Raw genomic sequence first — 23,630 nt, 5'->3', positions numbered from 1 at the left:
AAGCACATGTGGTGTCCTCACAAACATTCACCATTCCATTATGTATTTGGGACTTCAACCACAAAGTGGTGCTGTTGCAAAAGCTAACGGTTAATGGGGAAAACCCGCTCCTTTTATAATGACCCAAGGCATGCATTAAACCCAACTAAGTTTTCCTCCATTTACATAGTCACATGCATTTCTTCTCTATAAATATTCCATTTTTAATATCAAAAGCAATGACAGCTGTATCTGTTAATATGTAGAGAAAAATACACATCTTCAAAATACATAAAATGTTACACATATTGAAGTCAGAACAAAGTGCCAGATTAATCAGATCAATGTCTAATTATTCCAGTCAAAGTCTCCAGAATTTAAAGATGATTTTTTTATAGTATGCTTTGAGCAGTATTTCAAATTCTTCAAGACAGAACAGAGACTTATTCAAAATAAATGCTTTTTTGTCATGTCAAAATGTCAGATCCAAGACTGACTCATAAAATAAGGTGACCATTTGGGAGCTCTATTGTTTCTCATCAAAAATTCAGAAACATATTTAAAGTGCTAAAAAAAAAGATTCCATTTGCACTAAGGTTTAGCATTAGAAATAAAGCCTACCAGCCACAGAATAACAGAGACACAAAAATATCTAGGAAAAACAAACAGCTTCAGAACAACAGAAATATCTTTAGAGGAAAGGCTGGAAAACTGCAAGGACCAAACATATCTCCCTTTTGAGTAGCTGCAAAAACACCTTGTCTACAATGCTTTTTACAGTGCAGACGTATTTGGCAAGATTAAGGTGTCACATCTCAAATTACAAGTCAGACTCAGACACAAGTATAGGGCAAAACCCTTCAACTTGTACAAGCTGCCTGGCCCTGATAGATTTGCTTCCCATCAGAGGTAGGCAGCCCCTCTGCCTACGATATTTGATTGTAGCCTACTTATTTTCCTTCTTGTTTTACTGGCCTAGCTGCAAATGCAAAGTTCCTGGGCTAGGGCTGCCTTCAGATGCTTAACCCTTTGCCTGCTTCTGGAGGAATATTCACTAGCCACAGGAAAGTTTTCTGTTCCTGGCACTGTTTGTCCACTTCAGGAGATTAAAACCTGTGGCACACTTTAGGCATTTCTCAGATCTGACTACAGTGCTGGGGCGGGGGGGGCATTGGATGGAGGAGAATGGGATTTGATTCCTATTCTCTCCTCTGAGCTGAAAAAGCTCCAAAAAGGACAGAAGCAGCATTCAGCCAAATGATTGAAGACAATAAGGTTCTAGAGTTATTCGGGTTTCAGTGCTTTTTTGATTGGCAAAGCAGCAAGTTTTAGTACAGAGTTCTTAGAAGTCAATAGTGGAAGATGACTCTTTCATTCTCCATTTGGCCAGTTGGAGGGAATAAGTGTCTCAGAGATGAATGAGACATACAATTTGTAGAGTTCAGAGCTCCCTAAATAAGATTATTTTATTGTTGGAAAAAAAGTCATACAAAGGACAATCACAACAAACGACACCGACTGTATTTTAACCTGCAGTGGAAAATATTCCAATAAAACTGTGATAACTATCTAGGTGGATTAAAATGTCTCAAAGAAGATGGTACAACACTTTGACAGCACGAGAGGGCTGATCATCCTTACAGGGAGAGCAAAGAGTAAAGATTCCTTGGTTAAAAGGAAAAAAGAAAAAACTTCATGAGCTAGTCAAGGAAATGTTCTTAAGGAAACATTCTGGTGACTCTTAAGATTTGGAGTGCTGTATTGTATCTTATATGAACACGTTCTTATAGTTATAACTTGCTCGATTATGCTTGAATCAAATAGAAAAGAAAGATGACTTAAGCATGTAAATTTAGAGGGAGACTTAGAGGCATGCAGCTAAATTTATCAGCCATCTCTGTAAGCGATCACTCTAAATAAAAAGTTGGGAAACCAGTCGCTGCTGGTTGCTGATGAAGTTTCCATGTTTCTGGCATTCACCATCCTTTACTTAATGGACTAATCTGCAAATCGAAACAGGAGGAATATCTGGAAACAACTCCATCGTAAGGTCTGTTCTTAACAGTGGATATTTTTCCCAACACTTATTTTGCTTCATGGGGGGGGAGACATGATTGACAGAAATGCTGAGCAAAAAAATAAACTTGTCTAAGATTTTTTAGTAATTAAAAAGAAAAAGTTTAAAAAAAAAAAGAGCCAGAGGGAGAGAGCAGAAGCTTATGGCATTCTGGTTCTGTGTCTCTGTTTCACCTGTTTTACATGTCCTATAATGACTTCTGAATATGTGTAAGAATAGCAACACATGCTGGCAGTTTGACCAAAGGGTGTGCGTGTGCATGTGTGTGAGTGTGCATGTGGGAGACAGAGAGAGTAGGGGGGGAAGGGTGGGGAGACTCGATGGTCCATTAGAGTGCAAACACAGAGACATTCCTGCAATAAAATCCTTGTCTTCTGAGAATCGCAGTCTGGAAGAGATGGTTATGATTTAACAAAAGAATTCTCTGAAATGTTCCCCGGTGCTAATACTGTTCTTAATAATATGAAAAGATTTTGCCAGGAAGAGGAATAAAACCGTCGATTTAATTAAAAAAAAAAAAAATAGGCACGTGATGGTTTTTTAGAGCACGCAGGGGAAAATATTACCTTTATGACAGTTATGTCATTTTCAAAAAAATGCCTTATTCTCTGAAATTCCACAACCAGACAAGGTTATTATAAATGGTAGGTAAGGAAAGCAGAGCATGGCAATAAAGGGGTTAATCTGCAAAGCACAGAGCCATCTGGCTGAGCTGGTTTGTTATAATCGAGCAGATTATGTTCACGGGACTCAGAGTTTAAGGCTCCTCTCCCATAGAGCAACTCTGCACAACCCAAGCAGACCAACTTTGGGACTTTGAATGAACATATTTACATCCACCTTTCTCTTCATGTCGACTTTTCTGGAAACATTCACACGGATGCCATGGTTACTCCTACCACGGTAAGGGAAATTTGACGTTTTCTAATAGGGTCCTAAGAGGGCGGGGAGGGGAGGGGGGGGGAGAGGGGTCCTTTAAAGAAGTATAATGGGGAAGAGGGGGGTTCTTGTAAGCAGTAGATCTGTCCCAAATGTTGCCTTTCCCATTATGCCTCCTCCTTCCCCCACCCCTACTTGCCCTATAGCTTGCTTTAGTCCTGAGGTTCCTCTCTCCTCCTGCTCTGCACACAGTTGTTCGGGTCCCTGGCAAGAAAACAGCAGAGAAGAAATATGAGGTGTGAAAGGAATCTGATTTAAGAGGCAAAAGCAAAGGAGACTCTTGGTTTTATTTTAAGAGGGAAACCAGCAACTGCAGGTATAACAAAAGGGGTTGGAAATCTTGATCGTGGATCGCAAGGATCAGCCTCAGCACATGTAGCATGCTTGCCCTAAGGGAAAGTTAGAGCCCATGACAAGCAAAGTCAAAATTCCGAATTTCTAGACCTTGCCTGTCTCAGGTAAATAACCTCACCGGAGCTTTCTTTTTTGTTTGTGCCAGACACTGGAAACCCTATTAATGACCTTTGAATTAATCCCCATTCTCCTCAAACCCAAACATTAAATTCTCTGGGAGAAACTGGAGATCAAAGGATTGCCTGCACATCTGTGTCTAGGTGAAAAAGATACACTCACTCTGTGTTAGGATGGCAGGAAAACTATTCTTACGCTGCAATTTCCTTCTAGGAATGGAGCACACAACTAATCAACATAAACGCACATATAGAGAGCAAAATAGAAAGCTGTTTCTCATCTAAACAGCTGAAATGCAGCTTAAAGCGTCAGTTACTGGCGAGTCCTTATGGAGACACCAAACTGCTATTAGCAAGAGGGGGAAAAGTCCTTGAATGGTTTAGATAGCTTTCTGATCAGTTCTTAATCCTTCATTAAAATAAATGGCAAAGCTCTGTGTTGGTCCTATCTCTTGAACTATAAATATGCAGTATCTGGAGAGATGGATATTTTGGATTGAATAGGGCTGCTATGTGCACATTCTCTGGTTCCTATATTGCAAAACCAGTTATTTAGAGATGACTCTGTGTGTGTGAGAGGGGTTGCTTCCCTCCCCCCAATTTTAAATAGACAGGGATGCATGCTATATGGTCCAGTCAAGTGTTACAAGCTACAGCCTTTCAGAAAGCACTCTTTGCTCTTAGGCACATGTGATTTGTTGCACGAAGAGTGCAAATGGTATGTTAAGTTTGCTTTTACATTGCGCCTTCAGGAAAATACTCAGACAAATAGGAGAGACATTCTTGGGCACAGAGATATACCTGATCTGTGCAAACCTGTAAGTGGAGGAAAGGCTTAAGAAACACCTACAAATGAGATGCAGCAAAAAAGAAAAACTAATAATAAAAAGAGAAAAAAATCACTTTGTGGTAAGGCAAACAACAGCAGTAGAGAACAGGAGAGAGTTCAGCATGGTTCCAGCTGCTAGTAGTAAAAAGATTGGTCTTAGATACACGTGTCAGTACCAGGAGCTCTGTGTGTGAGCATAGAGAGGGGAGAAAAACTAGATGTGATTGCAGGTGGTAGCCGTAAAATATGCAGAGAAAAGAGGATGTACCAGAGAGCCAGAAGGGGAGTGCTTTTGTGTAGAAGGGTGCTATAATTTGGGACATGCAATGCACATAGGTTTAGGATTTCTTTTTTTTTTGTCTTTTTCACCATGGAAAGAAGAACTAAATGCTACTAGAAATACAGATATAAAGAGTTTGGGGGGAAAGTGTTATGTACTGAAAATAAACTGCTATGTATTGAGTACTGTGTATTGGGTTAATTAGGACAGATGAGCCATACAAAGGTGGTCAGCTAAAAAGGGGAACTGCTGCAGGTCAACTGGAAAAAGAGGATCTTTGTGGGTGGAAAAAAGTTTAGGATCTCAGAAGGGGAAGTAACACTTGAAAGGGATGGGAAAAGGTGCAGACTGGAGGCTGCATGATGATATGAAAGGGATATACAAAGATGCTAGGGTGTGCAAGGGGGAGGCAGGGTATGGAGTGGCAGTGGAGGGAGAAAGGTGAAAGCACAGGGCACAAAGGATGTTTGGAGGAGGAAGAAAAATGTGAACTATTGTCTATTTGAAGAAAGGTATGGAAAATAATCAGCTACATGATGCTTGTGGGGGGCATCTAAAGGAGACACCTTTGATTCTGCCAAGAGATAGCTATGAGGATGTATTTGCAAGGAAGGTGTGAAGAGTATGAAAAGCAAGGCTTGCATGGTGATAGAAACACATGCTGAGAAGAGGAATGCAGAGGAAAAAGCTGAGCTGGATGGAGATAGGGTGTGGTGATGGGAAAGGGTATAGGGACGTATAAGGGTATGCGAGGGGGTAGTTGCTTAGAGAAATTTCAGAGGAGGTTGGAAGCCTGCTGGAGTGTGCTGCCTGGTTGCAAGAGAGAGACAGAACTGAGAAAAAAGCCATGTGAAGGTGCTGTGAGGAAATGCAAGATAGTAGAAACCACGGGGGCAGGGTAAACTGTGACAGGAATATAAAGATGTAGCAGGTCTTGAGAAGCATGAGAATGGGGAAAAAATCAGGAATGTAGGAGGCATAAGAATGAAATTAAGACTTAGGTTTTCTGTAAAGATGCCTCAGCATCCAAAGGAGGTATAAGCAAGACAGCACAGGATGAGAGGAAATTTAGGCGTTTATTTCTTCATAGGTAAACAGAGAAAATAATGCAAATATGCAGGAGTGCCTTGGCCAGCAGAAACAGAGGATGCCTCTTTGCCAGGTAGTTGAGATAACATGAGAAGAACTGGTAATATGTTATAGGGGAAGCAGTTGAGGAAAATAATGTAAAGTAAGGAATAATGTGAGGGGTGTAGGAGGAGGAGAATGCATACACAAACAAAAAGGAGTGATTTTCTGTTAAGAGAGGTGTAAGAAATGTGCTTATATCTCTGTGGTAGGTACTGGCTAAGTGAAGCAGCAAGAGGGAATGGAACAAATGTGTTAGCGGAGAAATGACTAGAGATATAAAGGGTGAGAAGAGAAGGAATGGGAGGGATAACTACCTGGAGGGCCCTATAAGCCACATGGCTGTACTAAGGTCAAAAGTAAAGTGTGAAGTGTGTGGAGAGGTAAGGGGAGTTAGGAGCTGTAGGGCATGAAGTGGAAGTGAATGGGAATGACAGTTCATGTTACAAGGGGTGAGAAACTTAGTGTAGGTTGTCACATAATAGTGTGTAAGCAAGGAAAGTACCTGCTAGTTTGTGCCTGCTTGTAAGGGCTGTGGAAGGGAAGGTGAAAGGAGTGAAAAGCTGTGTCTGATAAGGGAGATTTGTGCATGAAGCATGCTCTAAGTAAATGAGGGAAGTAGAGGAAAGGATTGCAGACCTGGGTGTGGGGCCTGGGAGAAGGGAAACAGCTCATGGGGGAGGGAAGAGTGATGAGGAGTGAGAAAAAGTTTATGACGGCTTAAGCCATCTGTAGTTATCTGCCTCTTAATTTAAGGGAGGCTGCCTAAGTGTGCAAGGGTCTGTACATGCATGCATAGCAGCATAAGAGCAGGTTGGGAGTTAAGTGTAAGGGAGAGCAAGTAGGGGACACAGGTAAATGCATGTAGTCAGTGACAATAGCTGCTGGGTTTGTGTGCTGGCTGGACAGATTTGTTCAGTGAGTGTTGTGCTTATGTGACTGGCAGAGTGGTAGAGGCAGGCATGTGATGATAATGATCCAGTGGGTCTGCAGGAAGAAGCTGAAATCCTTGAGGGGAAAGTAAGAGTCCCAGGTTGCCATAAGGGACATGTGTCTGTGTGGAAGTTACAAAAATGCACCCATGAAGATGGCTATGGGAGGCCAGCAGGAGAATCACGTGTCCACTGCATTTGTGGCACAACTCTCCGTGTTGAAATGAGTTATGTAAGACACAAAACAGAGGTGAGTTTCGTGAGGACTAAGAAGCAATGTTTGCATTGAGAAGGAGGGTAGGGAAAGATGACTAACTGAGAAAATGGTTTGGTGCGTGGGTAGCAATAGGACTAAACGTGCCCTCGATGTGCTTCCCTTCTCTGTGATGTGTGCAGCAGGCAGGCTCTCCTTTAGAGATTTTACCGACTTTTTTCTAAAGAATGACTGAATAATCCTGAACAAAACCCCAGGATGTCTAACTAAAATATTTATACCAGCTTCGTTTGGAGGCATATCAATGAGTCTTATTTTCATGCCTTCAAACTTCACTATACTACTGCAGGTGCAAAATGGAAGAGATATTTCTGTAGGGCCAGTTACCAGGGCTGCTGGATGAACAACCATAGGATAGAAGTACACATAGGGAGTACAGATATCAATCAAAGGAAACAAGAAAGAGCTAGCTTTCTGCATGGCTTGAAGCAGTGCTGGAGTAATGTGCAGCTGGCTGAAGGTTAAATGCATAGGACACATTAAGGGTGTGAGAAACACTGAGAATGTCTTTCCCTTCAAAACAATCACATATATTGACATCTGCTCTTCTAATTTGCTCTACCAATATCTTCAAAATGTCTGGCTTGCCTAGGGGTTTGGTGACATTTTAAGCACTGTCCTACACTGGGTAGGAAAGTGTTTGCGTACATCTATAGCTAATAAGAAGATTGTGAGCAATTCTGCGAGACTTGCAGCGGGAGAAGACAGTCTGATCACACCGAACCTTTAGGCTTGAAGGCTGAAGCCTCTGGGCCCATACTTTACACACCATCACTCACATAAAAGTTCATGGATCCCAATCTGATTTATTCCATGGATCAATCCCCGCCAAAAAAAAAAGAGAAAAAAATAAGTACTCTCTAAAATACTTAGCTAGTAGGCAGTTAATACAACCATGGTCTGTGTTGTGATACTTTATATGATTATTTCCCACTAAGGAGTCCAATTCAAGCTCCCCAGCTAAATAATATTTCCTGGGGGTGCTTGGAGCTGGCTGTGGTCAGTGGAAAGCCCCTTTCTCCTGTGGTGGCAGTGAACTTCCCACAGGTGGGTTGTGGGTGGTGGGGATATCAAGAGATTGTCCATGAGGGGGAGACAATCAGCCCCAGCCACTGGGATGCAGCTGGGCTCAAAACAGGCCCCGGTCTCCCCTGCCCACTGGCACCAGTAATGCTCTGGTCTCTGGCCACTTGGCTTCCTCCCCACCTAACCGCTGAGAAAATAAATAAAAAGCAAATAGTGGCATGGACCTGCCAGCTGTCTGGGAAAAGAGATATGGATTGATGGGTACAATTAGTGTTGGATTGTGGCAGGAAGTGGATCAAAGTATGAGTGATTGAGCTCTGTTGGAGTGAGAAGAACATGGGGCATTACTGCCTGCCTGGACTCCTTTGTAGCCATGGCACAGCCAGAGAAATGTGTTTGCTGGAACATCTGGGTGTCCCTGCAGATGTTTGCTGGTGCGGGAACACGTGTGTGCCTCCTCATGGTGACTAGGAGCAGACAGTGGAAAGAAGCTGTGTGTGGGTAGGGATGACAGAGGTGGATGGCAGCTGTTTCTGTGTGGGAGACAACCATCCCTGTTCAAGCATCTGTCGGTGAGGGATATGGGGATAAGTTGCTTTCTGGAGGGACAGATGGGAAGTGCATGTGAAGGAAGAAGTGGTAAGGGTGGGTATGGAGTAGTTTCAAGGTTGTGTTCTGGAGGAAATAAACAGAGCTATGTTCCTGATTGTATCATGACCTTCAAGTCCATAGGGGAAGGGGACTCCTCTGCAGAAAGCCTCAAGGAACATTACATTTCCTGAGGAATTAAAAGAAAAATACACCCAAGTATCCAGTACAGTTAAGACTATCCTTCTTTCCTTCACGTGATACAAGCACCTTGCTGTGTGAGCAAGCTAAGCAAGGTGGCCCTTTCCTTCAGGGCAGCAACGATTTGGAAAGATCAGAACAAGATCATATACTCCTCCCTCTCTTATTTTTCATGTCTCTCTCCTCTCCACCTCTTTGCACACACGCAAAAGGGTCTTTCCCAATTTGGCTTCTAAGTTTGTGTTTGAAATTGCCTTCTGTGGGAATGTATGATAAAGGTATGTTTGCATGAGGACAGTGGTGTGTCGAGGAGGGTTGTGTGTCAGTACATGTTGCAACAAAGTTCATCAGTAGTCATCTGGAGCTCAGAGAAGTCAACATGTTGGTTGCGTTTCGATGCACATGGAAAGGATAGGAGATAATTCCACTTTTCCATCAGGCAATGCCGGGAAACCAGCGTGCATGAGTCATTGCCACTCTGCCTGTACTTTAGAGGGAGTTACCGCCTGCCTAGCCATGTAAATACACATATTCCATAGAACAAGCTCCTTTTGTGTTATCTATTACAAACTTGTACCAGAGGAGATGAAAACATTCATGGAGTATTGCAACTGAGAGGGTAAGATTTGCAGCACTCCTCCAAGATTTTCTGTGTTTCAGCTGCGTATTTTCAATAATGGAACCACAGCAATAAATGTTCTTTTTCTCAGCTGCTCTTTCACACTTTCCAGCAATAAATTCCTTTATTTTGGGTTTGTCCGTGCTATAGATTTTACATGTTTTATCTTACATTAGCTGAGTTAGCATGTGAGAAAGCGTTAATCTAGTTAACTTTGAAATATATATTTCTAGGCTATGGCCCTACAAAAATTCATGCTCATTTGCCAGAAGTCTAAATCAATATTGTCAGAGGTAACTGGCAGTTAACTGGAGAGCTACAGGGGAAGGAAGTTGTACTCTACATGAATGTTTAAAGGCTCATCTACAGTCAAAAGTGAATTCAGTTGTGAGTGTGAAATTTAAATACAGTAACTGCTTCTGAAAAGCTCTGTGGTTAGACAAGTTATAAGTTAGCCTCCTCTCCTGTGTCTTCTGCCTCAGCCAGGAGGTAGACAAGCACACTCACAAGACGAAAGCAGCTTTTGTCCCCTTGAGAGATAGGATTAGGGCAATATTTGGTTTCTGCTCCAAACCAAGATCAGACGTTATGACTTTTAACTATTAAATACAGACTTTATAAATGTGATAGAGACATTTAACCAGTTTTCCCAGTATGATCTGTTTGAGGTAAACCTGTAGTACCACTAGATGCTGTGATCTGTGATGAGCTTAGTTTCAGAAATGCTAAATGATAATGACAAATCCAATGCCTTAGGGGAATAAAAAACATAATACATAGTCAGCTGAGTTAAAAAAAAAAAGAAAGGATTCCTTATATACAAATAGTATAGCAGAAATATTTAAGAAACGCTTTGGAAGAATGTGGAAATGTTTGTGTGTGTCCTTTACCATTCCTCACACTTCCTTACCTACACCTAGCATACAAGCTGTAGGCACAAAACCAAGGTAGCTGCAAGGGAACAGCAAAAATAAAGTCCAGTGACACATCTTAGACTTTGCCCTGCTCTGGATTAGGGAACAAAACCGTGATCATTAAGAGGGATATGTCATTTCATGTGCTAGGGGTCTTTCCTGGATTTGTACAATCGAAAGAAAATATTTGTTCAGTTCATTCTTTTGAGCTCCTGTGATAAGTACAAAATTATTTCCTCCACATATTTCTCAAACAATTTCCTTAGTCTTTTACTTGATCAAAGTTCCAAATGGATGATGCAGATAATTCTGTAACATAAAAAAAGTCTTCCTGAAAGGACAGGTTTTCTTCAGTGTTTATTGATATTTGTATGTTCTCCCAATTAGATCCCCCAACATCTTAAGCAACTTTCCTTCCTTGTTACTGCTTACCAATATTATTTTTGAACCTAATGGCCTTAAGGTCTAGAAAAAGCAGGATTCTCAAAACCAGGGTTGACACTTCTTTTCAGAAACAAATGGAAGTTTTAGTATCGATAGTAATAAAAGCACAATTAATCCAATGCCATGAGGATCTGAAAGTTCTACAAACTAGAATTCTTTTAAATATTCTTGGCCTTGTAGGTAAGAATATGAATAGTTATACTTTGCAAATATCTGTGTTAAAGAGGAGTCATACTTTCTCCTCAGGCCTATGTGGTGAGTACCAGCATTTGCCAAGCACACCTCTCAGTACTTCTGTGTGGCACTTGCCCATAAAGCAGCCACATGAATCAGGCTTTGCATCATATCCTGGTCCTGCTTTGTTTAAAAAGATAGGTTGCTAAAATTCAGCCCCCTGAGTGACTATGTGTTGGCTGTATAGAGTGACTAGTATAGTCCAGCTACTTCCGGTAGCAGGTGTGATTTTAAACAGACAATTTTATGAAGTAAAATTCCTTTTCAGAGAGATGGCAAATATCTCACATTATTCTAACATCTTTAGGAAGTACTGCCTTAATATTTTTTTCCTTGTGGATGGGATCTATGTGTACCTAGAAAAAATGTTGAATCAGCTTATTAGTAAAAAATCTATTCATGAAGCAATCTAGACAGAGACCATCTTTCTGCTGAAAGGTTGCATTTGAATCACTCAAGAACAATGTTTTGCTTTTGTATTGAAAAAGTAGCAACTACAGGCTCTGAGAAAAGCAAACCAGTCTACCAATACAAGATGAATTTGGCGGTTTTGGTGTTGTTTTGTTTGTGTTTTGCCATTTTTTTTTTGTTTGGTTGGTTGGTTTTATTTTTAACAAAAACAAACAAAAGCTTCATGGAGTTAAATATTGCCTTGGGAGGCTAAAGCTGTTTTTAACATCTGCTAGGAGAGGGAGTGGTCTCTCTTGGAAGAGTTTGCATTTTGGGGAAACAGATATGTTTTTAAAGTCCAAGGAAATATTCTGAATTTTCTTGCTTTTTTTTTTTTCTTCTGTCTTTTCTCTATTAGGAAATCTTCCTGTTTGCTTTGCTTTTTTTTTTCCCATAGTTTGTTCTCATTTGCTTTATTCCCTTGAAATAAAAGCTAGTGTCTTCAGTGTTTGCCATCCCCAGAACCAGCATTAAGCAAATCTGATCAGTTTAGTTGCTCTTTGGTGAGTTCATTTGTTTATCTTATTTTTTCTCTGGTTCAGATTGTGCCTTTACTGACAGTTTCTGATGATAAATTTGACACCAGCACCTCCACTGAACTCAATGCATTTATTTCTGATTTACACAGAAGCAGGAATTCTCACCTAAGCAAATGTGGAAATGCACCTGATTGCAGGCCAAATTCTGACATCAGCTGCACCCAGGCAATCCTCCTGAAATTAACGGGACCATAAACAACTCTTAAATTTCAGTCTTGGTGTTTGTTTTTTTAAAAACCATGGATGCACATTCAAAGCATTTTAGTATGTTGAATCATAAGAAGTCAGAGAGGGGAAGAGAATATGCCTATATTAGATGAGCGGTGTATTTGATTGTAAAAATTGTAGCAAATACATTTATTTGCTGGAATTTGCCAGTTCCCTAGAAATAAACCATTCCTCTGTTTGTTCTACTAAATTACAACTAAGTCCCCCTGGACAACAAAGTTTAAAAACATGGTAGGCTTCCCCCTTGCTCAAAACTCTGTCTCCTTGTTGACCCATCTGTTAGCTGCTTGAGACACAAGCCATCCACAGACCAGGAAACTCATACTTGCAGCTACAAAGATAAAGCTAGTGAAGTTTGTTGAACTGGAGCAACACAGGGTTCATACTGCCCCCTCACAGGCGACTCTGAAAGCTGCTGAGCTTGGGGGTCAGGTGGAATTCCTCAGAACTGGAGAATTAAACCAAACAAAATCCGTCTCCTACTACACTGCAATAGCTCCTAACATGGTCTGTGGCCCTAAGATCCCGACGAGCCAGATAGCATATTCTTCAAAGCTTTGTCATGTCTAATTTTAAATTCATCAAGTGACTGTGTCAACTCAGAATCTTTATAAAACCCCCCATCCAACTTTAATGCCACTCATTACTACAGTATTGAGTGCTTTTCCATGTAAAAGTTGTTAACAATAGCACAATCCTCAGTGGCAGTAGGACAGCTGGCAAGAGTTCTTTTTAGAGTAGAGGCTTGTTTTCAATTTTATTTTTTATGAGTTAAATTCTAGTGATTTTTTCTAATGATGGCATTCTTTGAGAAAGAGCTGAAAATAAAGGGTATCATTGTTGAAAAAAAACAGAAATATTTTAATAAATAATCTATTCTTTGTCACTATCTCTTTTTCAAGAGATAGGCTTAGCAGCATCTCCCAAGATAATTGAGGTATGTCTGTAGGCCGGCAGCAACCTGGACAGAGATCCAGAAAGTAATTTTATACAAATTGGCATGCCTACACAATACAGCACCCTGCTCTAGTAGGGTCTCCTGATCCTACAATAAACTGGCAAAACTACATCAGGATAACTAGCTTTACTTCTGTTTGGATGGCATTGCAAAGCTCTCCAGAAAAAGTTGCTCAAAGACTCTGTAGATTAGTGTGAAGACATTCACATGTGTAAAGAGGCTCAGGTGGAGCAGAAAAGACAGCACTTTAGGAGCCAGCGCCCTGAACTGCCTGCATAGTAAGCACAGGCTATGCCATGCAGAAGATAGCCACTTGCTCTGCCATGTCCCTGAAAACACGTTAAGGCTCCTCACACATTCAGACTGTTTTGTGGGACACATGAACTAAGCTACAGCCTATTTCCAGTTTCCTCAGGTCAACATGCTCTTTTAGGATGGCTGGAGTCAGAAATCTTCTTGGTCTTCTAAGGGAAATATGCCAAATCATTGGCAAGAGAAAGATACGAACAGCTTCTTGCTATTTAAGATATTCAAATGTGTGCACACATGGCTACCATAGTCTTCCTTAGCCAGGTCCATAAAATTGATTGTTTTGATATTTAGTCATAAATATCTCTAGCCACTTGCTTAATTGCATTCTGAGTTTTCTCCAGATTAATTTTAACACATGGAAATTTACAGATTACGAAGTAGCATCCAAAATTATTTCCTCGTTAACTGGCAGATTTCCATTGATGGATTTCACTTTGTTTTTTTTTTGTCTTTTCCCGTCCATCAGCTTCTATCATCCTCCTGCTGAATTTTCTTGCACAGTCAGTTGCTAGCTCTGGAGATAACTAGCTTAACAGAAGCCTAATTCTGACCCCACTTACATGGAAGAACCCTAATCGACCCCCAGGGAATAAGTTCATCTTGAGGCAGTGAAAACTTAGCCCAGAGTCAAGACCTGAGAACTCAACAGTTAAACTATTGCAAATAACCAGGGAAATGAGAGTAGTTGTTTCTGCACAAGAAGTTTTCTTAATGTATAAACAGTTTTGTAAATCCGAACTAACAAATTTTCACTTGAAGTTCTGCTCTGACCTGACTACTGATAGATGGCATCACATCTTGTCTAATCACAAGTCTGATACCCCTCTTGTTTGTTTGCTTGCTGGCTTGTTTTTTTACTTTTTTTACAAGAATGTGCTGATGTGATGACTCTGGCTGTTTCAGTTTTTTCCATCCATGAACCTCATCCAGATGAATTATCTCAGGGAAAATCTGAAAAATTAAACCCAGCATTTTACCTTTGATCTGAGGTAAATAATTGTAGGTGCCATCACCAGCCTTCCACAGGAAGGTGGTCCGGAATAAAGGACTTGAAAAGAATCTCAAAGATCCTTCTAAAAGCCATGAAATATTTTAGTGATTTCATTTCTTCCTTCCTCTTTCTTACTGAAAAGGAACAGATGGGAACAGAAGTAAACTCTGCCATCTGGAAAGACTGAAAGATTAGTATGAAAAGGGCCAGGTGTCAAGTTTTTTCATCACCAGCTCATCCTTGCCAGCTATCAACATCAAAACCTAGTCTCAACAAGGGCTAAATAACAAGAAAGATAAATGATTTTGGAAAGCCATTTCTTTCATTATTTTTTTTGCAACCTAATTGTTCAACTATTTTGAATATTATACAGTTATACACAGAAGCACAAAATAAATTAATTTAGAGTTTTACCTTTTATATCAGAGTAAATGTTCTGCCTTGGTCTTTCCTACACTACATTTAACGCTGCCGTCTGGATTCCAGTTAAAGTGCATTAGCTGTGTCATCATCTTCTGATATTATGCTAATTAGAATTTATTTATAGGTAATATGGACCTTGTTCTTAGAACAATTTCAAATGAAATATAGCACCCTTCAATCTTTGAGTGGGAAATCAGAAGTCTAAAATCCGTCATAGTTCAGTTCAGTCTCTGGATGGTGTTAGGTCCACTGACTTTTCTTCTTTAGATATGGAAATCACATGTGCCTAAGTAATATATATATGCACATATATATGTATATATGTCTGCATATATATATGTGTGTACAACAACTGTACGTAGAATGAGACTGAATATGTCCTGTTCCTTGTCTGAGCAGATTTTCTGTTTGGCTTTTTATTTTAATTTCAGTTGTGAGAACTCACAATGCTTCGGTTTTAAACTTATAACTACATTTCCAGTGAAGGACATTTGAGAAAATAATATAACTTCTGCATACAAATGAGATAATACAGATCCTGCAAAATTCAAATAAACAACCTGTGCCAGGCCTGGCCTAGATGAAAGTTCTGGGAAATCACCAACATCAGTGCTGTGAATTCCATTTTTTAAAGCTTTTTTTGTTTGTTTATGTTTTTATCTCCCTACACTTCTTTGAAGTAACATGTTGCATCTTTGTCTCATGTTTTCCACTTCTGTGTAATTACTTCTCTTGAAAAAAAACAACGAAACTGCTGTATCTCTTAAATTTAAGGACAACCTTCAAATAAAACCCCATCACATAATACCGTATCATTCCTTGATTCTTTCCCATCATTTCAAGTTTTAACTTGGGCACAAGAGCAAAGTCAGAAAGTTTTAATTTGAATTCAAGGTTATGTCCATCTAATATATATAAAATGCTATTCAACAGTTACAACCAATGCTTTTCTTTTTCAAACATGCAGAATGCATGTACACTGAATTTCTTAGCAAATACCCTCAGCCCTGTTTTGCCATCTTTTGCAGAACAATTTTGTTACTTAGTTGCAAATATAATTTTTCCCAGAAGCTGGGGCTGCATAAACTGGTACTTTTCTCAGTGCATAATACAATCCTTTATGCTCCTTTTACACATCGGCTGTGATTGCCTTTCATAAGTTTTTTCTTGTAGTCCTCAATTTTCTCCCGTGTCTGCATGTTTGTATGGGTTTGTGGTTTGGTAAGAGTCAGCTGTGGCCTTCTCTTGCTTTCACTCCAAAACATGCAGTTTGTTTTCTTTCTGCTGTACAACCTGGCAAATTTTCATAGCTTTTATTTTTTTTTTTTCTTTCTCTAAACATCCGGAGTTTGCATATTTTTTTTTCCTACTTGACAGCTTTGTGCCCCATCTGAGCATACAAGGTCCACAAGCTCCACTGAAATTGCTTGTTTGATTGAAGAAGTCTCAAATATGTTACGTAAAAAAGTTTTGTCCCCATTTCCTCTTTCTTTCTGTGATTCTGATACCTTTCAAAATTTCTTTACCACAGTCTGACAACTGCTTTGCTTGTCGCTTAATGCCATGGAACAAAGCAAATCTAGGACTTAGGACCAACCCTCCAAGGCATAAAAGACATAATATTATCACTCATGTTCTTCCTCAATAACATTCTTTATCTTTGTAAGAAGATAATTTCTTGTTTGAATCTCTTCTACTTGACTTCAGGAAAGGTTAGGCTCTTTGATGACCTTTGGCATCTCCATTTTCTCATCATCTTTCTGCTCTTCAGGAGCTACATATGCTCATCTTTTTCTCCTGAAAACATGACTCTGACCAAGTCCTTACAATTCACTGCACCCTCATGATAGGCAGAATTCAGACAGAAAAATTAGTTAAGGGAAAAGGCATCTCTGCATCCCTGTCTCGGACAGACACAAATTGAAACCATCTTTCAATGATTAAAATACATTTTTGCCAAAATTGTTTAGAGGGACAGAAAAAGAATGGCTTTATCAGACTTGCAAACTACATCTCCGTCAACACCATCAGATGGTGATTTAACTGTTTTATTTACTTGCCTTCCATTTCATCAAAGGCTTTTAGAAACTCTGACCCTTGTCTATGTTCCCTCCTATAAGTCATTGCTCATGCAAATTTAGGATAATGGTTGTCCTCACTACAGATTTAGACTAATTTATCCACAATAAAAATAAAATAATAAATAAATAAATAAATAAGCCACCTTTATTATAAAGCCTAAACTGTGAATTTAAAGCAAGCTATGATTTTACCAGCATGTCCATGTGCACATAAACTGATTATGTTATCGGAGTGCCTGGTTTTGAGTTTAGCATAAATTATTTTCCAGGTAACCATGACTAACACCAAACAAGTTGTTTGTTGGCAGTTACATGAATGAGGCCTGGTTTCTTACGAATTTTGTCTTCTGCTTGTACTCCTTCCCTGAGTTTTACTCCCTTTCGTTCTGCAATACCTCAGCTACCTCCTACTCTCGTGCTCTCATTTCCCTGTGATGTAAGCACCTACACAGTGTTTTATCTCTTTTCCATGTTCTCTGACTACTAGCTTGGCAGATTTCAATATGTGCTTTTGCTGTTTGGGAGCACTGCCTATACTGGTGCATAGCCTAAAAGCTACTTAGCTTGCAATACTTTGCTCTTTGAGTGAGACAATCGCTAACCTGAGTGTCCTCTTCCACTAGTTAGAATCACGGAATAGTTAGCATTGAAAGGAAACTCATAAAAGCTTAGTATTTTTGAGAATATTACACTTTTAGTAGATTAGGTTAAAATAAGCTTGCGAATTACTGGGAGGGATTAGCAGGTAATGTGATCGTGCAAATTTTTTTTCCTTAATAAAACAGGCTAAAAAAGGCACAGAGGGAGTGCACAGGGGGAGCTGCAAGGTAAAACAATACACGTTTCGAAAGAATATTTCTGTTCCACTAAATATTTTTATGTTTATTTTGTGATCTAGCATAACTTTTAAAAATTATTTAGGAGCAACTGGGGGTCTGTCCAGACTGTGTTGGGAAATTCTGAAAAAGCAGCCAACTCAATTCTTTTTTGTTTTCTGGTGGCTACTTGCCCCAAAATAAATCTATGATGGCTTTATCACTAGTTCACAAACTAAGTCAGTCTGTTCCTCTGTTTAATTTTGTTCATTGTGTATCACAGTACTGGAAGCACCTGGTCACAGTCTAGACCAAGATCTTCAGTGCTGACAGTCCAGTTTGTACAGTTATTTAGTGCCTCTATAAACCCAGCGAATTAAAAGGTTTATAGTGGTGCTGGGTATTGCTCTGGATCTTGGTACTGGAAAAAAAAATGTTCTTGTCTGACTTCCCGACCAGTACAACTGTTCAAAAGTGATCACCAGTCCCCAAGAGTTCCTAATGATGCTATTGGAGAAAACTGTGACCAAAGCTTCCAGGCTCTTTCACCCTCAAGAAGTAGGGACTTGCACTAAAATACAGCTTTAAGTTGGTAAATTCTTTTTATCCTTTTATCCTTTATTCCTTTATCCTTTTACATGACTGTAGAAGGGTATGCATCTGAAAAATGAAGCTTACTCACTGGTCATGGGTATGTATTTTTTCCCAATTGTATGCATCCCAAAGAGAAAGGTGCTACCTGAGAAGGTGCACGTTGTATCATACTGTAGTGTGAGATCTTGTCATAGGACTTCAGCTGTCAAACAAATGCCAGCTAACTATCCTACAGAACTGAGTGTGAGTCTTCAAGTCATGGATTGAAGACACCAGCTGATAGACAATGCTCACCACAGAGGAAGATCTGGATTCTATGAAAAGAATTAGAACAGCTTGCTCATGTGTTCTTAAATCCCTGAGTTCTACTAGTATCAAACCATCAGGAGGCATATTTTCATGTTGAACTCCTGCATTACAAATATTTTGGGGTAGGAATTTGTCAGGCAATGAGTGGTCTGCCAATGTCATATCCACACCAACACGTTTGCATCCAAACCAGTTTGAATGTGTGCTGTGAGAAAGATTTCATGAGCTGTAATTAGTAAGGCATTGCTAAAACCTAGCATAGCCTTCTGGCATTCACTCAGTCTTTCAGTCATTCATTCTTGTTTCTTTTTGGCCTCCATCTCTAAAGCTCTACAAAGATATTTTTTGTGAACTCATTGGTATGACACTTCTTGCTTTCTTGATATAAACGTACCATTTATATTGACCTGTGTAGTTTCGGCTTATAGATGATGCATCTACATAAAACAAAAACAAAAACAAACAAAAAAAAAACAAACAAACAAACAAAAACAAACAAAAAACCCCACAAAAACAAAAAACAAGTACAGTCTGAGAGAACAGAAATATTTTTTCTTGAACAGAAAAATAAATGCCTAACAAAATTGTTTTGCCAGTGTTCAGTATTTCTGTTTGGCTTTCTTTCCAGAATCATTCCTTCAACTTAATTCACTTTTACAGGAATTTTGGACTTTGAGCCCAGAGCGGTTACTGTAAATTTATAAAAACCAGTATCTGCATGGGGACCTTTTGAAAGTGGAGTGCCTGTTGGAGAAGCTGAGACAAACCATTTCCATACACAAATGATACATCTAGTGGCACAGCTTGACATTTAAGCAGTATGTGTACAGCCAAAGCAAGGGATAGAGTCAGGAGCGCTGTCACTTCAGAGAAGCACCAAAAGGGTTGCATACTAGAGCTGTTGACCTTCTCCAAAAGGAGAGCCCGCAGACCTCTGGAGATGCAGAAGTCTGCTGGCAGCAGCTGGGAGGAACCCAAAGATGAGGGAAGGGAGGGTGAAGGGTTGACAAAACAGGCTCCAAAGTGTCTTGCTGTGACTCTGACCAAGCGCTTACAGAAAATTGTCCATGAGTGAGTCCCAGCTCAAAAAAAGCAGTCACTTAGTGGAGGTTATTTGGCATGCCTGCCTGAAGAACAAATGCACTGGGGTGGGGGCAGGGGTGTCATAATCCACTTAAAACCAGTTCTCAAAGGCTGAAACTCACCCCTTACATGGAGCCAGCAATGGGCACGTCCACCACACTGATCACTCTGTTCTGTTATACTGAGAGCTTAGCCTGAGCCCACCCTCCTTACTAGTCTTCTAACAGAGTGAGTTTCAGACAGAGGAAAAAGGGAAATTCATTGAATATATTCCTTTTTTGGACATACTCAGTTCTCCACACCTTAATTTTCTGCATTGGTACAGTAATAGTTGTGCCATGTGTGATGGTGCCAGCAGTATCCAAATTTGTGCAAATACCCTGAAACATAGCTTGTTATGCATAGTTTGGCAATTCGATGTATGTAGTCTGCCAAAATGAGACAGGAGCCTTATCAGAAGGAGACAGGAAATTCTCAAGCAAATTTGGGAGTTGACTTTCGAATTAGGAGTGTTGACAGGCACAGATCCCTCTGTCTGGCAATTATCAATTCTTCCCCTTAAAGCTGCAGAGCAAATCCAAGTGTCTTCAGCTTTTGCCTGGCCAGGCGATGTGTTCAAGAGCTGGTTCTCCAAAGCCATTCTTAGTTCTGTAGTTCTGGTTACAGCTTCGGTCCAAAAGTGCAAAGGTCACATTCCTATGCTCCGCAAATCTCAGAACAGCATCTGTTGCTCATGAAAGATTTCCACCCGACATGGAGGAAATTTCAAAGCATTAACGTCGAGGTTGTGACATTGTCAAACACTGGACTACATTTAATCCAGTACCAAAGCACTGCCTAGGTATTAGAGTTGTTGGTGCAAGTCAGCAGGCTGTTTCCGCTTTCAGGCATCTGTAGGTTTTTTTTGGCTTTTTCCCATCTATGCATCACTTGACTCTGACAGATCAAACTGTGAGGATACCTAAGTCTTTGTGTTAGTATCTATCTTGCATGACTGCTTCAGCATTCAGACACTTGAAGGAGTATGATAGGACACAAGGTAAATGGCAGTTTTTCTTCAAGTGGAAAACTTACTCAATTTTCCACTAAATTATTCTGTCCCTATTGGCAGTTTGTTATTTCCACAGACTTGGCTCATAAATATTGGATGTCTGCCTAGATGGGAAATTGCATTTCCATTTTCAACACCTGCTATGTGCTAGACTTCTATAAGAGGGCTAGCTAGTTTTCTGCAAGGATGGGATACTTACAGTAAGTATTGTTACCCATGACTATTGTTAAAAAGTGGTTAATGCTCATCCCGGTTTTACTTTTCTTTCAAGACATGTTTGCTATTAATTTTGTAGCAGTGTGTAATTTTGTAATATGGAATTCTTTCTTGACTTCTGTTGTTCTTATGATGTAATCATGTAACCATATCTCACACAGACATAAAAGATGCTACACTCTTCCTTATAAGCCCAGGCTATGATCTTCTTGGCCAAAGTCTCCTTCCACACCCTGTCTTTCACAGTATGTCTGTTAGTGGCTGTTTAGCAAGACACAAGTATTTGCATTTCATGATGCTGTATGTATAGAGGCTACAGAAAATTCAGCAGATTTACTGAGGTGCCATGTAAACAGAGGACATTTTTTATAATTGTAATTATACACAATTGCATAAAATTATTCATGAAATCTCTGAAACCATCATTACATATTTTGTTTATCAGATCACAATACTATTTTTGTAAGATAGACAGATTCAAGGCTAAATCTTTTCTCTGTCAGGCTGGTAAACCTGGATTTCTGCCCACACACACAGCATGAGTACAGAATCAGTATGGTATCTTGGGCTTTACTTACACAATGATGCATAAACATGTAAATGCTGAACTATTTCCTCCCATCCTTGCCAGATCACACTATAGTACAGTGTCCACTTAGCGCTATACACCATGGACATATCTTTCCTTGCCTCCGACTTACCTTTATCTTAAGAATAATACCTGCAAGGGAAACACAGGGGCATTCCTTCACAGTCTTAGTAGCCTTGTCTCAATAAACATATGCACACAGGCATGTATTGTAATATTAACGTGGCAGATCAGTAGACCTTGTAACCTAATGCGTCCTAAGATGCTGTTTTAATTTTCTATAGCTTAGGAAATTCAGCACACTTACACTGTTTGCTTTGGTTGTTAGGGTTTTTTTTAGAATGTATAATTTTTTGCTTCCTACTGATTTTACAAAGACAACGAATGCAGAAATAGACATTTGTGCATAACTTAAAATAACATGTCACAGAATCTCTGTGGAAATTGTGTCATCTATTAAACATAAATTCTGCAACATGAGACACACTTTCCTCTCCTCTTGCAGCAGCCCTAGAGTTCTCAAAAAGAAAAAGATTAAATCAGGAAAATCACACAGACTCATGAATAGACATAAAGAGATTGCCATTCGCTTGCTTACAGACTCTTTCCTGTAAATAAATACTTATCTATCCTGTTCTCAGTAGCTTCCAATTATGAAAACTGTACATGTTTTCTAAGCAATCATCTGTTGCTGTACTATAGCATCTATAGCTCTTAGAAGGACATCCTGTACCTGCCTGATCCTTCAGCCAAGCAGTGTAGATCTTGCTTCGTTGTCGTTTAAGAGGGTCAAAAATCCGTTCTGGCAATTTGAGCTCATCATAAGTGGGACAAACCTGTGTGGCAAGATCTGAATACATGAACTATAACTTCTCTCATGTAAAATACCTTGTCAATGCCATAAACATATGCCATTGAACCATAAGTCAAGAAGATTAGATACATGCTGCTCCATACAAATCTTGCCCTAGTTTATCAAAGACCCATGCCCTTCTAGAGCAATGTGCCTCATTGGAGGCTAAATAAAATTCTTTTGGGCATGTCAAATGGAAATACAGACCAGTGGGTGAGCAGCTAAGTCCTTAGCTCCCTGTGACACTTACAAGGCAAAAGGTCTTTATTAAACCTTTGTGTCTAAAAATGTTAAACACATTGTCCTGTGTTGAGAGGCTTCTGGAAATATCTATAAGGTTTATCATGTTTTCCTGGTTCATATCTTTTTTTTTCCTCATGAAACAGTCCCTTAGAAAACACATAGTACAGGTCTTAGTCTGTAACCAGGTTGTATTAGTAACAAGATTTGGCTGGAAAGATAATATAAGTTTGCTGGACCTGTCATTAAAATCTTTTTCTGCATCTTATGATCTCTTATTCTCAATTATAATGTACAGCATCGTCATCTTCTCCATTTCTTAATGCTTCAGTAATATTAGTCCCAACAGCACTGTGCAAAGCCTCCCCTACTAATTGTCACAGTTGCGTCATGTAGGTAAGGCTCCTCACCCATATGGTACAGCTGTTGAAAGCAGAGGCACAGAGTTAAAATGACTGACAAGCACAGTGGCAGGAGATTCCTGTACTTAATGGACTTGTTGCTACAGTCTTCAAGTCTGGATTTAGCTTACAGCTGGTGGTAGAATAAAGATGAAAATGCAATTTCCTGCCTCCTAGACTGAGTGAAATACACCTGGGAATGAACAGGACTAAGGAACATACATAGTTGTCTGGAGTCTTTGAAATGAAACCTGGGTGGCATAATTTTCTCTGTGGCACTTTCCATAGGAACACAATTACCTGCTGTATTCATTCCTCCAGACTATGCTAGAGGTTATCGCTGTTCTAGCTCTTACACTAGTTTCTAAAATTTACACATTAATCAGCAGATATATGGCACTGAACTTTTCCTTGGAACTTCTGCATATTTACTGTCTTGCATGACATATGTATATATCATTACTGGATGTTGATAAGAACAAACGAGAAGGAAATATTTAACAGACGCAAACAAGCACTATACTTAGCATATGATTTATAAGTTTAAAATGAAGTCCAAATGC

At 39.7% G+C, this 23,630-nt stretch overlaps 1 protein-coding gene across 1 annotated transcript in view; it reads left to right on the top strand.

Moving 5' to 3' along the window:
- Nucleotides 1-2,595: 2,595 nt before the first annotated feature.
- The window catches only part of NTF3 (neurotrophin 3), a 46,982-nt gene continuing 25,947 nt past the window's right edge, over nucleotides 2,596-23,630 (top strand). Inside the window, exon 1 of the mRNA XM_061476355.1 lies at nucleotides 2,596-2,959. Coding sequence (XP_061332339.1) covers nucleotides 2,942-2,959 — 18 coding nt within the window. The 5' untranslated portion in view covers nucleotides 2,596-2,941. The remainder of the gene's footprint in view (nucleotides 2,960-23,630) is intronic.

This window comes from Pezoporus flaviventris, unplaced genomic scaffold (genome assembly GCF_033815535.1).
Source record: "Pezoporus flaviventris isolate CSIRO_AGI_PZ_B2104156 unplaced genomic scaffold, CSIRO_AGI_Pfla_v1 ptg000096l, whole genome shotgun sequence".
NCBI lineage: Eukaryota > Metazoa > Chordata > Aves > Psittaciformes > Psittacidae > Pezoporus > Pezoporus flaviventris.
The sequence above is the reverse complement of the archived record's forward strand: the minus strand, read 5'-3'. Positions and strand labels throughout refer to the sequence as shown.